Source organism: Syngnathus leptorhynchus, chromosome 1, assembly GCF_054491065.1.
Source record: "Syngnathus leptorhynchus isolate UIUO chromosome 1, UIUO_Slep, whole genome shotgun sequence".
Taxonomy (NCBI): Eukaryota; Metazoa; Chordata; class Actinopteri; order Syngnathiformes; family Syngnathidae; genus Syngnathus; species Syngnathus leptorhynchus.
Genome location: NC_141195.1, coordinates 12664863 through 12683365, shown reverse-complemented (window position 1 = coordinate 12683365; position 18503 = coordinate 12664863). Strand labels below are relative to the sequence as shown.

The window sequence follows — 18503 nt, the reverse complement described above, 5'->3', positions numbered from 1 at the left end:
CTCCCAGCTAGCGTGTCTTTGACTAGATTTGGGAAGACAACACAAGCACCCTAATCAGAAGGATTATGTTGCAACTGGAGCTCTTACAACTTCTCATCGCACTACTTTGCATTTTGGATGACACAAGATGCACGAGTTGTCAGCCCCACTTCCTTCCTTCCATCCTTCCTTCCTTCTCTCCAATGTTTATTGTTCTGTTTAATACAATGTGATAATTCAACTGAGGTGCATACTAAAAGCTGTCTCACATATTTGTGAAGTATGCACCTCCCGTGGTATGCAGTTAGTTTTGTTTATGTTGGACATCATGTTTATGGTGTTATTTCCAAATGTGTGTCAGTGCGAGCACTAAAACAACCTCGTGGACGTGACCTTTCATTTCCATTGTTTTATTGGGCAATTACAAAGGAGCCACATGAACTCTGCCTAGCAACAAGTAATGGCACTTGTGGCTAGTGTTCTCACGTTGACAGTAAAAGAAGAGACTGTTAGCCAGTGTACACGGTTGGGATCTACTTTTTTCATATAAAACTGTTTGAATGCAATACTTGTCAAATGTAGCTCCCCATGTCCAGTAATTTAGAGGACTTCCAAGACAAATGCACATGAAGGATACAAAAACGGGCAGCAGGAATTGTAATTACATGGATGAAGGCCACATACTGTGCCAGTACAACAAATTCCAGGGAATACTTTGAAATTCACATGTACGTATTTTTCTACGTGAAGATAATGTTTATTGTTCTATTGTTGAAACTAAAACAAGAGGAACCAAACCAAAACAACGACGTATGGGGATACTTGAGAAAAATGAGCGCAATGCCAAGTATAAGCTCTGCAAACATGGCGGATGCTCTGCAAGTTCTGCTGTTCCCATTAAAGCGTCAAAAAGTGCTGTTTGGTCTCTTACAGTATGTTCACGTCCTGTGTGGTGTTAAGTTACACATTACAATAATAGGGATGTTTTTTTTCTTATACCTTGATAAGTTACTGTACTTAGTCAGTCAATAAGCATGTGACTCTGACATCTCCAGTCTGAACTTGTGATGTTGAATGGCAATCAATGGCCTCTTTAATCCAGACATCCTGCTGTGCTGATCTAGTTGGCTTGGAACTTTTCAACTTTTGTTTCTCATATACACTGTTTACTTTTGCATTTTTTTCTAAATCTTGTGTAAATGCATATGATACTTGTTAGCTTTCAACGCACTTAGGTGAGAAATTTGAGTGCCAAGTGTTAATATCAACTTTTCCATCCCGACCATCTTATACAAAGTTGGTGTTGCCAGGATAAATTTGGGCCCTGATTTGCGTCTGTGACGTTTATACAAAATAATGACAGTGAAGAGAATAGGCACACTTTGCTCCTTTCTTTTTACAGGCATTGAAAAAGAGGTTTTGGTGAGGTTTTCTGTTAGGTCAACGGAAATTCCCACTCTTTGCCAATTATACAGATGGGCCAGTCAACTTGTCAAAGGTTGCAATTCACAAAACTTAATCCTTCCTTCTCCTACTGTTCCACTCTTCCCTCCTCCCCGTTTCTCTCATTGTCTTGTTCCAAACTTTTCTTCACATCTTTGCCCCTGGGCCTCATGCAGCAAGCCCATTGGATGCCAATTTTCCACTTGGGATCAAGATAAGGAGGGTCTGTTCTCAGAAGAGAAACATCCCCAGAATAAAGTTGTGTTAATTCACGGGAATAGAGATGAACCAGCTGCGGGCTGTCTGTCGACATGGTGGGCAAAGAATTGGGGAAAGAATGATAGAAGAGGAGTGAAATATTCATACCACATCAATGACATGACCTCATCCGTTCCCAACATGGTGCAGTGCATTAAATCGTCGAGAGGGGGATTATTTTGGCAAATACAAGACTAGAAACAAAAATGGGAACACCAGATATTGACCAAACCTTACAATATTGCTCCATTTCGCCAAAAATATGTCATCTTCAGAGGTACACTTTAAGCCAAGCTATCCTGCCATGAGTGCAAAGGTTATTGTTTCACCCTTCCAATAGCTCACGGTTGAAGAAAATTAGAACAGAGTCAATAAAATGTATCAATATGTAAATTCCCACAACTTTCTAAAGAAGATAATTGAAATTGTGTACCGAGGAAGACATTTTGCGTGGATGTATGGCAAACAAGATTATGATCACAACTCAAGAGATTTTTTTTTTTTAAAGCGCAAAATTAAACTAAAGAGGGACAGAAACAGGCTCACGTTTTGACACCCTTTTTGAATAATGAAGTATTTTCTGTCGATTGTGAAGGATTCCTCAATCCAGCTAAAAGAAAAGACAATGGATGCTGGAGTTTTTTTTCCTTGACTTTCAACCAGCCTCTATTTACCCAATCCAAGAAGGGTTGCCCCACATACACGCGCACGCACACACACACACACACACACACACACACACACACACACACACACACACACACACACACACACACACACACACACACACACACACGTGCGCAAACACACGTACACACACACTCCTCAACTCTTGTCTATTCATTAGAGCATCACTCCATCAATGAGCCTTTCACAGAGGCAGCAGGACGGCTTTGGAACAAGCCTGCTGCTCCTTCTGAGGAATGTGACAGGGCGGCTACTCCATAAGCACGCATCTCAAGACTTCTGCACTCAGTGCGTTATATTTTAACACTTTACTGTGCAAATAATGCATCTAACATGCTCATTGATATTACATATTCACAAAAAAATATATATCTAGATGGTGTGACTTTTAAGGTTCACACACACACACACAAGTTCCAAAATGAACTTTGCCACTGTGTATCTTACCTTGCTTTCGCACTTCCTGTGAGTGGCTGCCTTGCATACTGAGAAGCGAAAGGGGAGACACAGAAAGAAAATGACAAGTACAAAATCACAAAAATAGTTCAACTCTATTTCATAAGAATCAAACTGACAATCATGATGTCTAATAGCCAAATGATGTCGAGTCATATTACAAGGCTAGTGAATGTAGCCCTGAAAATTGGAATTCCATCTGAATTAATAGATGAAAACAAGCTCAGGTTGTTGACTCTTGTCCGTGTACCGTCAGGCTACACAGAATGACCCAGGTTTTTAATGAGCGTCTCCTTATGCACTGTGACTTTGGCCAATGGCGATCTTTTATGTACTACAATGCCTCCATGTGGTCTCATGATGTTGACAAGTTAGAACAGAACCCTTTGCCCATTCCTTCAAAATGGACTCATTCCAGCACGCATCAGTTTATAAAAAGGCCAACATTACCTCGGCAGAAGGAGCCCACGTTGTCCACATTCTGGTGACACACGGTGCACTGACGCCGCTTCTTGAAGGTCTTCTCCTTGAAGACATGAGGCTCCCCCTTCCCGGACTGCTCACACAAAAACAAAGGACAGTCAGAAGAGCCGCTGGCATACACCAAGAAAAACTGAATTTCTAAGTTAGTTGCACTCTTTTCTGTCTTTGTGAGGTTGCTATTTGATTTTTTGATGGGGACTGATGTGCATGCGTGGAACGCATACCGACATCCTGACATGTTTTATGAATGGAACAGCGAGCACATCTGCGGTTCACATGCAAATCAATGAAGCGGAAACTGCAAAAGACTAAAGAAGAGGGTGACTTTTAATCACAATGTCTAAGACAGTGCTTGTGCTTGTGACCAGATGAAATTGTCACTTGCACGCTCTGACAGAGAGGTAGCACTTGTGATTGTTTTGCTCACAGTCTCGAGCCCTGAATAAGATTGATGTGAGATGCACAGTTAAAAAATACGTACATTCCAGTACAGAGAAAAAAAAAATATCTTCAAGAGTGATACAATAACTTCCAACATCATTTTATAAATGTGAATATCAAATAAAAAGCACATTCATCAGACTATATCAAGAGATTTCTGGTCATTCTAAATAAATATTCATTTTCTAACCTAAAATTTCACGCAGAGACTATTCCACTAAGATTTGATAACTGAAATGTAATTTTAAAAAATTAACTGAGATTTTTAGTTTATATTGGAATTAATTTGTAACCGCATTTACCCACAACTGCTTTTGCCTGTTTTACCTTTGGTTGTATCACAGTTAAATCTTAAAGTAATAATCCCCATGGTTCCCGCTCATACCACAACCTAATCCTAACTGCGTGTGTGTGTGCGTGCGTGGGTGCGTGTCTTCGATGTACCTATCATGCATGTTTTGGGGATGTGGGAGAAGGCTTGAGTAACACAAGCACAAGGAGAACACGTTCATGCCACACAAGAAGCTGAGATCCAAGTTTTGAACCTTCAACATCAGAATCTTGAGGCAGACATGAAAACCACAGTATTTAGCCTATGATGGTCGCCCCTGGCGTGACACAGCAAAGACTGCACATGAGAACTCTCATGGTTACAAGCTGTGTGCAGATAGTGTGCATGTTTAGTGAGCAAAGGATAAGTGTGAAAAGAATATTTTTCCAGGGCAGGTATCCAGAAGCGAAGTCTCTTTGTACATGAAACGTCTTTTTAACTCGTCTTCTTTTGCAAAAGGGAGGGTTTTTTCCCTTTGTGGTAACTCCTTGGTAACAAAGACACCAAGTAGTTTGCGCACTTTTTTCCATGATCCTCATGCTCCGACTCAGCTCTCGAGGCTGGTCATTGTTTGGACAGCTGCCTGCTTGTTGGCATTGCCCACGACCGACCGTGTTCAGTTGTTCAGTCGTACAAGTGGACACAAAGTGTGCAATAGGCACAATGGTTTGTGAAGGTTCATACGGTCTTCTTATTTAAACAGTTCAGGAAGATTCTTGACGCTTATGAGGAAGGCTACGGGAAGTAGCCCAAACATGTAAAGCAGGTAAAATAATCTTCCCTGTCTGACTGAAAGAACTGTTTCAAGTCGTAGGCACACTGGTTGGATCAGTTATGTAAGCTGTTGTGAAGGGAAAAGTGACACCACTCATTTGATATCTGGTCATGCTTGTGGAAGGATTTCTAACCGGATCTTCACTTTGATCAAATCAATAATGCATGCTAATTTGCAAGGAGTATAGTATAAGCGAAAAACATTCTTTTTCTTATGTTTTCACCATAACAACAAATAATGTTATTTGACCAAGACAGAGTAACAAAGTAAATGGCTTGAATTCTTCTCTGTCACTCTATTACAAGATGCTATGTGGGGTAGACTATTTCTGAGGAAGAACAAAATAGAAATAGACATGGTAGAAATGTAGGCATTGAAAAACCTAAATTTGACTTTTCTTTGCTTGGTGTAATGTCACAGACATGCTCTTTTGATGGTGGAAAAAAAAGAAAACAATTACAGGTCACGATTACTATGGCTGCCTGTGGTTGGGGTTTACATTGTGCTCTTGATGCCTCTCAAACACAAGAATGCTGCCAAACACTTATTGTAAATTTTATTTAACCAGTGTGCTAACCTTAAGATATGGTAAGCCTCATGTATGCTTTTATGAGAGACTTGAGGTTGGAAATTGGGGATGCTCTAGTAACAGTACGAAACTACTATGACAGGCAGTAGGTCACAGATTCTGTCAGATTCCAAATTACTTACAAAATTATTCAACTTAAATCCGAAACAGCCTGCTAGTTCGCAAAACACTGTCTATGTTATGAAATGTCATCTTTATTAATTTTGGGGGAGGAAGTGCAACAAAATGGCCTCTTACAGTAAATGCTTGATGCACTGGATTAAGGCACTAAGGGAGCCACATGTGGCAAGCAGGCCATACAATACATTGCCCTGCACCTTTTTATATAGACCATTAAGATCGAGAGTTATTCTTCTTACTTTAGGCCAGCAACACCATCACTAGTTTGAACGTGATCTATAAAAGATCCAAACATTTGAGCATTTTAACAACTTTCTGGAAGGATAACAGCAGAAGAAACAGAAAACTGTTGGTACATTGTGAGCAGATAAGTATTTAGAAACAAACCGGGCTCCAGGATAGTAATTACTATCACTGGAATAGCTCACTCTGAGATAATTCTCAAGACTTTCTGGTTAGATTGTTGCTGCTAGGCAAATAAAACACATTTAAAATGAGGCAGATGAAATTATTGATCCACAATGTGAATGCACAACCACAATAACCCAGACAATATCTGTCTGCTATTCGAGATCTTTGTAATAATAGACACAAACATGCAGCATCACTGCACATCTTTTTAGGCAAGCTACAATGCATCATCCCACAGCTGATACTAGTCTATATTTGCACTCTGTGGTACTCAATGAAAACATTGCAAACCAGATTATTATTATTAATGTTATTATTATTATTATTATTATTATTATTATTATTATTATTATTATTATCATCATTATTATTGGACTCTACTATTCTAACTATTGTTACATTAACAAAGGACATCAGACTAAAGAATAATGTAGCATCTAGTTAATGCCCCACCAAAACAGCACTTCCAAATCCATAAGAGAATTTTTGTGCCAAGGACTCTTTTGGTAAATAGTCAGTAGAAATTCTTCGTATTCACGTCACAGCAGCACACCATATGCCAGGACAGACCACGACCCCTCAACAACACATGCTACACACACACACAAAATCATACACACACACAAACACATACACTTGCACATGCAAACACGCACGCGCACACACACACACGCACACACACAAGAGGCTCTTTTTTCCCAACTGTTCTGTTCCTCAAGCAGCGTGACGAAGCAGAGATGTTTAAGTCAAAGAGATGCTGTCTAACCCGAAATTCTTCCCTTTGCTCGCCAGTTGGCAAAGAGTGGCAGGATTGAGTGAAGGAGGGGCTGCGCACATGTACAAGTGAGGCACACAGAAGGCAAGGTGCACGCGTGCACGCGAATAAACAGATGCATCGACACAGAGAAGGCCATTGGTGTGCTCCACCCCTGGACGCTTCCTTGCGTCTTCCCTCGTTCTTACTTTCTAAATATAGCCTCATAGTGGGACAAGGATGGCTGCTGTGTGGGAGAGGTGCATGACCAACAGGGTGACTGGGTACCACGGCCTCAGATTAGGCCACACAGGGTCAGTGACAATGACACAAAACACACACTTGTGTCTTCAAAAAGAAGTACGATTCTGGTCACTTAAAAAGCAGGGTGCAAAGGGTGGGGGGGGGGCATGGGGCATGGGGTTGAACTCCCCAGCACTCCTCCGTCTATTTTTATATCCCATCCATCCGTTCATTTTCTGTACCATCTGTCCTGTTGCATGTGGACCCTACATAATCTGACTTTGGAAGAAAACCGGACTACACCCTTGACTGGTCGCGAGTCAATGGCACGTTGTATCACATAGCATCCAGAGTCGATAGTCTTTATGCCAATGGTTTAGAAGTTAGACACTTGTGAGGGACTGACCAGATACCTTGAGAGAATGTACACCATGATAAGAATCACAGATCATTTTATAGTCAGTGCAGATTGGAGGTAGTATACATTCCCGAGGAATTGGAATTCAACAGCACATCAGAATGTTAAACGGAGTTTTGTACATTTAATGGAAAGAAGTCTACCTAAAACAACAGTTCCCCTGTTGAAAAATGTGACTATTCATTCATTGGCTTGTTTGTTATATCATGCTTATGTAAGACCCACCCACCATTGAAATTCTGTCACATGTGTTGCTATCAGGATGCCAGCATCATTTACTGGCATCCATTCCAGTTATTACATGCGTGTTAATTCGTGTGTGTGTGTGTGTGTGTGTGTGTGTGTGTGTGTGTGTGTGTGTGTGTGTGTGTGTGTGTGTGTGTGTGTGTGTGTGTGTGTGTGTGTGTGTGTTTGTTTCCGTGTCCATTGGGTGGGACAGGCAGGGAAGGGAACAGAGAGTGCCTGTTCCTGAGGTGAGGTCAGTGCACCGCCACGGCGTACTTCCGCTCCTCGGGAGTCCTGCTGTTAACAGCAACACACACACATGCGCATACACACACACACACACACACACACACACACACACACGAAGAGAGAGAAATGGTCTCAAAGGACCAGCACTGACATCCCAGCTTCATTTGTTCATGTTTACCAGCAAAATACAACATCTGGTTTTCTTTAAAAATGCTAAGCATGTGCACTGAAGTGGGCCCAGTGGCATCATCCAGTCCAGGCATCAGTCAGCTTGGAGCAAAACAGCTGTTGTTGTACATGATCTATAGCATAAGCTGTCTTAAAGGATACATGTCATGGAGATTTGATCTTTCAAACGCTCGTAGTTGGAGCGCCGCCCTGCCTGTCATGTGCAATTAAACAAGCAAGTCATTCTTTTATCTGCCTATTTATAGAACCACCGTTTCCAAGCACACAACACGGAAGCGCTATAATGTCAAAGCCATAAGGTAAGCAGAGCTGCAGTGTTAGTTAGGGTCAACAAACTTGCGTAGCTTAGCATACGAATTGGCAAGCATCATTTGGTGACTCAGTATGTCCTGCCTCCACAAGTAAACAATTCTGGCTTTCTCTGTTCAAATATTACATTCATTTCTCTTGAAACTCAGGGCTATTTGAAAACAAGAAGCCACTCTCTAGTCAGAACCCACAAGCCTACACCCCCCTTCTCCCACTCACAACAGTAACAAAAGCCTATTGGCACTGTCGAAGTGGGCGGGTGAACTGTGACTCAATTGCATGAGACAGAACCACACCTTCAAAACATCAATTTCATATAAAATGACAAAATATGTATTCCAGCTATTCCAGTGGTGAAATGTCCCCCCACAACCTCTTCATAAAAAGTCATGATATGCCTCTAAATCATGAATCTTTTCACTAACTCCCACTTTTAACCTGACGTTTTTGATAAAAACCTCTGCGCCACTGTCTCGCATCAAATTTGGTTTTCGAAATACTAATGACAGCACCACTACTGATGGAGGTAAAATCGGTGGCACTGCAGACAATGTTATCAGCTTGTTGGTTGTTCTTTAAGCTGTCAAACAGGATGGGGACTCCGACAAGGCGTCATCATGTGGAGCCAACTCAAACAACAATCATTAATCATGTTGACATGCTTTTGACATGATGTCAATAGTATCCCACGCTTTAGGATTTTGAAGATGCCGAATGCATCGTGGGAACTTTACATTTTGGACAGATGGGTCTTTCTAACATTTCTACCAAAAAACAATGGGGCAAGATGCAGGTGGATTAGGCAGATATGCAGTGTGCATCTCAAATGGTCACACAAGAGTAAAATTTTGTCTTGTTTTCATTGTTTATTTAAAAAGGACAATGCACATAAATGGACACAATACCTGCGTATTTGTGCAGGCGTTAGCAAAAAGCAAATTCACATTCTTTGTACCTTGGTAAACACAAAACATAGGCGAGAAATCCTTTGAGACTCAGAAATTCACACGTTCACAGCGAAACAGTCTAAAGCACCAGCAAGCAGTAAATTGTCATTTAGAGTACTAGCGTGTTAAATAGTTATTTTTGCATGAATAATTGCAGATTAAATTGGGAAGAAAATCCAGATGTTCGGGTAGTTTACTAGGGCTGCAACTATATCAAATATAATTAGAGTAATTATAATAATAGATATACATTTAAATGTAAAATATAAATTCATTCATTCATTTATTTGCCATACCGCTTATCCTCACGAGGGTTGTGTGATAATATATTATTATTACTGTTATGATTATTATGATGATGATGATGATTATTATTATTATTATTACGCTAACAATAGAGAACTTGCAGCGTCTGCTGATTGGGCCGTAAACATTAAATATAATGCTGGTGGGTCTTAACTGGGGTTACACAGATCTAGCTATAGCACGATTCAGGCAGACAGACATGAAAGAAATGACGGTGAAAATTTTAAGCCTCTAAGGTTGCTGAGATATTTCATTACTGTATATGCAAACTTTTAGAATAAGTATTAAATATAAAGTACATCCTGAAAACAAAAGATGAAAAGCGCCACCAGATGGGTCTATGCAGTATTGCCCGTATTAATGCACCATGCTCCTATGAACGTTCCCGCATTCCACATGTTTGGAACATGTCTGGCTTCAATTATGAAATAGGACTCTGGTTGAGTTTACATATTTTGCACATGTCAAAAGGTGATGGCAGCGAGAAACAGAGCATAGAAATATAATAATATAGAGATTCCTGACCAGTGTGCGATCAGAATATATAATTTTACTGGACATCATTATTCCGGAAATGATGTTCAATTAATTAACTTATTCTATAGACGCCAGCGAGATAAAGCGGCAGACGAAATAATGCCTTTCCATAAGACAATCTTTTTTATAATGCAAGATGGGAAACACTGTACACACATTGTACACGCACGCACGCACGCGCGCGCGCACGCACGCAAACGCACGCACATCTCCATGCGCTGGTGAGTTTTCTTGTAATCCTAGAATTAACTGTGTGACATTAACTGCAAATGACTTGCTCTGACGCAGTAACCCCGAGGGGGTGAAGGGGTGGGGGCGGCCTGCTTAATGCATCATATGACCCCCTCCCGAAGACGCGCATGTCATTGGAATCAGGTTTATCGCAACAAGGAATCACATTGTGAGAGAACTTATTGGCTCGATCTTCAAGAACCATTGAATAAATTCAGCAACGTGAACTCTGCAACTTGAACCGACATCAAGTTGACGCGGAAAACATGCCCCTCAATCCAAAGTGCGCATCACTCATCCAACACACGCACAAGTTTTGGATTGGGAAGAACAGTTGAACATGAACTGCGCTTACCTTGCTTGCTTTGCTGCTAAACATGCTTCCAGTGGTTGAACTTTCAAAGGGGGCCCCTCATGCCGAGGCAAACTTCCACGAACACGGCCGCACTCTTTTACTGTTGCTGCTATGAGATCACTTGTTTGCTCTGCTCTGGTCCACCCTCAGAGTGTGGTGGTAGTGGGTGGTGGTGGGCTGCAGCAATCGGGTGGGGCCACACGCAGTTCTTTGCAACTAGAGGCGTGACATTACCTCTTTGCGCTTTTCCATTGGTCCCATTGGGGAGTGGAGAAGAAGGCGGCTAGTCTGGATTGGCTCAAATGCCCTCTTCAAGCGAGTTGCGCACCTCTTGTAACAAACAAGGCACAGGTAGAAAATACAGACCCAAATACAGTAGGTAAAAGTTGGAAATTTTCCTTTTTTTCCACAAATCTTTGCGACTCAGTCTAGTCGTATATAGACCAAAATACTGTAACAGTGCTGCTTTTGGGGCAGACTCCTAAAGCAATGTTGGAGGTGCAACGATTTTACCTGACAACAGTACTACTTGAATATAGACAACTATAGAGACACATTTACACGCTTCAACATCGTCTCCCCGGATTAACGACACTTAGGTTATATACATGATATACCCTACATGTGTACTGTAGTATGCATGTGTGTGTGTGTGTGTGTGTGTGTGTGTGTGTGTGTGTGTGTGTGTGTGTGTGTGTGTGTGTGTGTGTGTGTGTGTGTGTGTGTGTGTGTATTTGGGTGGTTCTCAGAATGTGTGGTCCAAATTGCTGTTCAAATGCTGAATCACTGGGAAATTATGATTTTCTCCCCTTCATGATTACTCACCACCTTTCACTGCTTCCAATATTTCAGACACACTACAGGAAAAATACAAACAATTTAGCTGAGATTTATATGTGTATTTTGAGTGGTGAAAAATAGCCATCACAGCCACTTTCTCTTTGTGACATGACAACATGCACATTTAATGAAATCCTTTTTCTACTGTTAAAATGCAACAGCTTCAAAAACAGTTGTCACCAATAAACTTGCAGAATGTCATTATAACACCATACCGTTTAATCGAGTTCCACTGTCCATAATTGACAGTTAATCTTGTTTTAATTAATACATATAAGTGGTTCAGAAGATGGTTGACTGAATCAATGAACGAATGAACGAATGAATGAATGGATGAATGGATGAATGGATGGATGGATGGATGAATAAACCAATTAATTCTCGGACCTTTTGAAGTTTAAAGATATTTTCTTGATGTGTGACAAATAGGCTTTGCATCATGGGCACCAGGACCTTTAATGCCTGTTCAGAAGATGCAAGCGGTCTTTGTCTATTATTATTATTATTATTATTATTATTATCATTTTTATTATTATTACTACTACTACTACTACTACTAGCTACACTGCATGTATTTTATACATAAAACAGCACAGTGACCCAGTTGAAAAAAGCTGAAACACAGTGCTGGTCCTCAACACCTTACAGTGTGCCAGCACTACCATCTAGTGGTGGACATTTGACAACTTAATGTCTGTATGATTAGAACTTAATTTCTCTGGAGCCTTAACTTCTATCTGTGCTTCTATCTGTGATGCCTTAGTACATGACAGATGGGCTGTACACGTATAGCGCTTTTTTACCTTTTGTGCTCAAACACTGTTGCTTCATTTTCTGATGCCGCTGCAGTATCAAGAGCAACTCGGGGGTTCATTGTCTTGCTCAAGGACATTATGTTAGTCAAAATGGCTGGGGATCAAAGTTCCAACCTCTGGGTTGGGAAACGACCACTCTGCCACAGAGCTATGACGGACACCATCTGCATTCACTTCAAAAGTATAATGTTGGGTAACTATATCCCTTACAATCAAAGGAGAACATGACTGCAGTTCTGAACATAAATAATTTGCTAATGCAGTCCATGCCTCTTGCTAATACGTATGGAATGTCTGGATTTCAATTTTCCCCCTTGGAAGTTTATTATTTACGGGACATTTTATGTGACGTGGAATGGAATGGAGGTAAAGTTGGGCAAGTTGGGTGTATCAGAGAAGTGGATTCAAAATAAAATCCACTTTGTTGTAAAAGGTGAAGACCTTTTATTTTGAATCCACTTCTCTGATACACCCAACTTGCCCAACTTTACCTCCGTTCCATTCCACGTCACATAAAATGTCCTGAAAAGTGCTGAATTAAATGCAATGGGTGGGCGCCACTCACGAAGGTAGTGAGGACAGAGAGACAGGAAACTGATGCTTGGGGTTGGAATGAGGCCACGGGTCGGTCACCAAAGTGGGGGAGGGTCCCACGTGAATGGTAGATGGAGTTGGGCATGGGAAAATAGTTGAGGAAGAATGACTTTAGATGTCATGTTATAAAAGTCATCATCATGTTGCCTGTGTTTTTTTGTTTTCTCCAAATGACCACTGGTGGAGGAGGCTAAATGACAAAAAGGACAGAGTAGGGGCCTACAGGAAATGAGGGGAGGAGGAAGAGGAGAAGCGGCGCTGGATTGTGTAAAACAGCACTAAGCCAGAGTGCTGATAAAGTGCAGCTGTTTAAAAGCAACAAAGCATGAGAGATGACTTGCTCTCTCTCGTGTTGTCAGACACTCCAATGACACCAAACAATTTTTTTAGCATGTATAGAGTGGATCCTGGCAACCAAAGATTTCTGGAATATAAATTATGAGGTGAGACGCGATTGGTTTTTGGGCATACGACGATGCTGACCATTGAACTGGCTCAGTGATTGCAAAGAAGAAAAGGAAATGGAACTGACTGCAACATGAGAAAAGATGTGGCTTCTCAATATAATATGTGTAAATGTATTTGTCCATACTATTGTAATCTATCCCAGTCCTTATCTCTTGCCTCTGTCAACACCAAGGACTCGTCCACCAATCAATCAGAGGGCACATACGGACCAACAATCATCCTCACTGCCAGTCAGTCACACTGTAACTGAGTAAAACTGTAGATTGGTCCAAAAATTTGTCTTGGCCAATCACCACAAACAAAGTATCTTTTTTCATCAATCTCAATCAGTCAGCGGCATATGATAACAATTGAACAATTGAATGTTCTTCCTCAAAACAGTAGAAGGTACAAAAGAACTTGTGTTAATTGCCATCAATACTAACAGAATACCCACAAGCCTACAAAAGGTTTGTAATTGCCCATAGATGATACAAGATAGCAGCAAAGTGCATTCCAACATATTTCCTTGAGGTCAAGATGGTGCCGTAGCAATGGTGTCATCGCTTTGTCATGGCCTGAGCTCAGACCAGTAAATACCAAATTTTTTTTTCATGAACAACAAAGGATCAGTTGCATACAACTCTGAAGTATATCGTAAGCATGCATACGCAGGGCTTCACTGTAAATCATAGCTTACCGCCAATATATCAGTTCTGTGGTCACCTAAACATCCCAGATTTTTCATAAAGTATAAATGTCAAATTTTGAAGTAAACTGAAACAAAATCATCATTATTACACCATCGAGATCACATTTCTTGTGAAATTTTGCTTGATGGTGTGCTGTACAACTTTTCTAATGTAGTCTTTGTGCTTTGACTAAATAAAGGCCGTGAAACACTGTTTAAGGGCATTTGAGGGACTCCAAAAGAAAATACTTTATATTTTTCTGCCTTTGCAAGATTTCTAAGTTGAGTCCATATGATCGTTCTGAAACCACAGGACTCTATAGTTTACAGTGTACAGCAACCACACTCAAATCTACGTTGGGTTTTTTTCTCTTTTTTTTTTCATTCAATAATATAGCTGAGAGAGAACGTCTTATGTTGCGTTCTCATTTGAAGTGGCTCTATATTTACCAATAGCTGTTCCTTCAGAGCCCCTTCCTGTCGCGGTTGTGTTTATAGTGAATGCCTGTGGCTTCAGGCCGCAGTCTAGGTCAATCTAAATGTTGTCGTTCACATGAAAATTACAGCGGGAGATAGACAAATGAGACCTAACAAAAATTTGAATGTTAAACCTAATTTGTTTTTCTAATCATGAAAAGCAAAAGTCGTTTCTTTATAGTTTTCAGTGGTTGCTAACATCACTGGAAGATGAGTGAGAACATGAGAATGTTAGTTGTGCATGTTAGAAAATCACTTTTTGGTGAAGTGTCTTTGCTTCTGTGAAGAGCAATGAGTGGATTTGTGTATAGACTAGAAAAATAAAGCTTCAACTTCTACCCTTCTTTATATTTTCTGAAAGCCTGATTGACCTGTTTATTCAACATGGGTGGAGTCTGTCACAAAAACAAATAATCATGGATCGTGGATCACACAGTACGCCTAGATTTCATAACCAAATATTGACGGGAACAAGCCACGGGATCTAAACTGCAATTCACACACTAAAACGTTTGAGACAAACAAGTGCTTTAGAAAAAAAGAAAGAAAAAAAAAACCCTCCTCCATAAATAGAAGAGACAACATCTTTTAGTGGGATCGAGCTGCTTCCCACAGACATCTACTCTAGCAGGGGTCATTCACCGCCAGTTGACGTGGTCCAGAGGGCGCCGCATTCCCACAGTGCTGCCGTGTGATTTTGGCCCCGCGGGGACATGCGGTGCAACCAAGCATACGTGTTTAAATATGGAGCACAGATGGCAGAAGGCAAGCGTCTTGAGAGACTTAAAAGAAAGACTTGTGAATGTACTAAATGTAAGTGAGACAGGTAAATACACAACAAACCATGTTTTGACATTATCTTATCACTTTGTCAGAGACAAGAGCAATACTCAGTCACTATTAACGACTTAACATGATTCATCCAGCAGCCAGACTGCCTCATTGTGCATTATCAGTGTGTCATTGCATTACAGCGCTGACGGCAACGCACCCGTTGCAACACTGCTTTGCGTCACCGCAGATGTGCGATGGGATGGCGATGTCATCCTCATAATCAAGTCACATGGAATAGAGTGGATCATCTGATATGACTTTTCTGAAACTTTGCCATCCTACAATTGCTGTCATGCCATCACAGTCAGTTGACAGTGATTTAAAATAAAATCAAGAGCATTCAATGGCACCACTATGTGGTTTTTTTCCTCAAAGATAATGGTATTTTGTAAGCACTGATGATAATTGACTTGTGTTTATGTAAACAGTCTTCAGTTGCAAAACTACTTTGTATACTGTACAGATTTCTGCCATCATTATTGATTTTGTGACATATTTGTAAACAAAATGTCATTTTTTCTTCAATCACGAAATGACTAAATTCCATAAATAAAATCCAAAGGAAATCCATAAATTCTTTAAAAATATGTTTGGTAAACACTGAAGACAATTTCATAATACTTTTATTTTTGCAAACAAATAATTTAGTCTTCATTTTCATAACACTTGAAGAAAATGTGTTCCATTAATGGAAGATATTTTTTTCTCTAGCTTGTGTGTTTGTAAAAAAAGACAACATCGTAAGTAAGTTCGGAAATACTGAGAGAACCATCCTAAGAAAAAAAATCTGTAAATGCCAAAATAGTCTTCAATGTCATAATGTGTTTGTAAACACTGAAGCCAGTGTTGGTCTTACTTGCGAGCCCCTCATTCACTGAGCCACCCCCACCTTGCACTGTGTAATGCTATGTATGCAGCAATCACACTCCCACACTGACCTTCATCAGCTTCATCCTGCCACTCTCGCTCCTGTCCAGGCTGCGACTCCTCTCGGACGGGCTCCTGACCAACGGCACCGCTGCCACCACGTCCTCCCCACACCAATCCGAACTCAGGATGCAACCCATGTAGGTGGACGGGTCCTGACCTCAGGGATGTCTCCCCTTCCTATTCACCACTGGTGAGCCTCGTCTTCCCGGTCCTCCGCAAAGCCTCTCAATCGAGTTCCGGGCAGCTGTTTTTGTCAGCCAGAAAAAGAGATGGAGGCCCTTCCCCTTTTCCTGGCACTGGTACAGCCTGGCTCGACTTGCGAGAAGGGACAGAGGGGAGGATATGCTCACCCCCCTTTCCTTTCTAAGTACACTTTACAAACACTTCTTACTCAACTCCATGCTGGCACTTGCTGATCCAATTATTCTGCTTTTCCCACACACACTTTCCGCCTTGCCTTATTCCTTTGACTCTCCAGTATCCATCTACACTTTCTTCACTTTTTTCCCCCATTCTTCCCATCCCAAGAACACATCTCCCTCTCCTGCCCGCTCTGCCTCTGCCGCTCAGCTAGGTTACCTCACTCTTATATATACACACAATTACCTCTCTGTTCTTATCCCCTCCTCCCTCTCATCTCATCTCCTTGGGCTTCCTGCCCCCAGATGCAGGCGGCCTCCCCTCGGCCCGGCTCAGTCGTAAAGCACATTGTTGGTATTGTCTGGAAAACAAGCCAGAAAACCACAGCGGTGACGGCGGCAGATAGGATGCTCGTCACGCCGCCAACTCAACCCCGGACTCTTGTTCACTGTGCTCAAGTATGTAAACAACATACATATGGTCCAATCAGCCAAGACATCCTGAAAGGGGAGCCAAGTCTTTCAGCCGAGAGAGCGCAGAAAATACTCCACACGTGTTTCTAGGTTCTTGTTTATTTTGAAATGACTCTGTTGTGATGGTTGCGCATGAGCTCACAAGGCTTGCACAAGAGAGAGCAGACCCCCTTAAAAGGCAAATTCTCTATGCACCTCCACAAGCCCCCACCCTACCCTCCTCTCCACATCTTTGTTATTGCAAGCATTTTGCCTCAAGAAAGCTTCCCAGGAGACCTTCATTGGACACAAATCAATTCCAGAGAGACGAGTAGATCCCCCCTAAAGCCCTGCATTCAACAATCTCACCTTTCTTTGGAAGTTTCTGCTGTCACGCATGAGGTCAGAATGCTCCGTTTTCAACGATATCCCTCCTCCTGGTTTTACATGCTATGAAATTAACTCCAACTAATCAACTGTGAAGATTTCTCACTTATACCTAGTGAAAACCTGATTTTCCGCTTGCAAAATAAGGGGGGGGGGGGCCTCGCAAACCCTCTTTTACACAGTTTTATTGGCCAAAGTGTTTTTCAGCTGTAGCAAAGCAGCATATTTGGCAGGAACAGTCTAACACTCAGTATGTACTCTGGATGAACAAAGATTGATGGTTTATTTCTGGAAGATGGTGAAATGAGGAGAAGGTGGAACAACAGAGTGAGGGCTAGGTCAGAGGGAAGAGCCCAGACAACACAAAAGGAAACCAAAAAAGGGAAAAGTCCAGAGAAAGAGAATGGTGGGGTACACAGAAACAAAGAAACGTTATTCTTTCTTTGAAGAAAATTTAGGAGCCATAGCAGCAAAGTTTTTTTTGGTCTGTTTGGCAGTGGTGTGACTCATTGTGTGTGGCTTTACAGCATGTTTGTTGGGCCAAATATAGCAAGAAAAATATATGGTATGTTGTGTCCTCATGGTGAGGTCTCGTAAAGCATTGCAATGTTAACAATATGCTGTCTCACAGTTTTTATATTCCATCTTTTGTCTCTCTGGGCAGAATTTATGGGCAGGATGCAATGTTAATATGTTAATAAATCACCAGTGTTTTTCCTTTGATGTATAATTTAATGAAGTCATATTTTATTTATGTATATGTAGTTTTTCTGGGTCATGAGGTCATGAAAATGCAATTTAACAGCTCTTCACTTGGTGGAGCAATTTCATTCAAATTAAGTTATCACATACACTCGTTCTGGATAATACATACTTGCCCATTTCTCACCTTACTGCATTTTTGGGCAGAGAGAAATTCTTTATAACATTATCAATACAC

At 41.2% G+C, this 18503-nt stretch overlaps 1 protein-coding gene across 5 annotated transcripts in view; it reads right to left on the bottom strand.

Moving 5' to 3' along the window:
• tns2a (tensin 2a) overlaps positions 1-17280 on the bottom strand; it is a 39054-nt gene extending 21774 nt beyond the window's left edge. For 4 of the 5 annotated variants that reach the window (XM_085907340.1, XM_085907512.1, XM_085907424.1 and 1 more), the window contains exons 1-3: positions 16373-17280; positions 3274-3379; positions 2815-2852 (exon numbers count right to left, since the gene is read on the bottom strand). In XM_085907340.1, coding sequence (XP_085763466.1) covers positions 2815-2852; positions 3274-3379; positions 16373-16501 — 273 coding nt within the window. In that variant the 5' untranslated portion in view covers positions 16502-17280. Of the gene's footprint in view, positions 1-2814; positions 2853-3273; positions 3380-10736; positions 11015-16372 lie in introns of those variants that run through there. The other variant, XM_085907682.1, reaches the window with a different exon arrangement.
• Positions 17281-18503: the final 1223 nt, after the last annotated feature.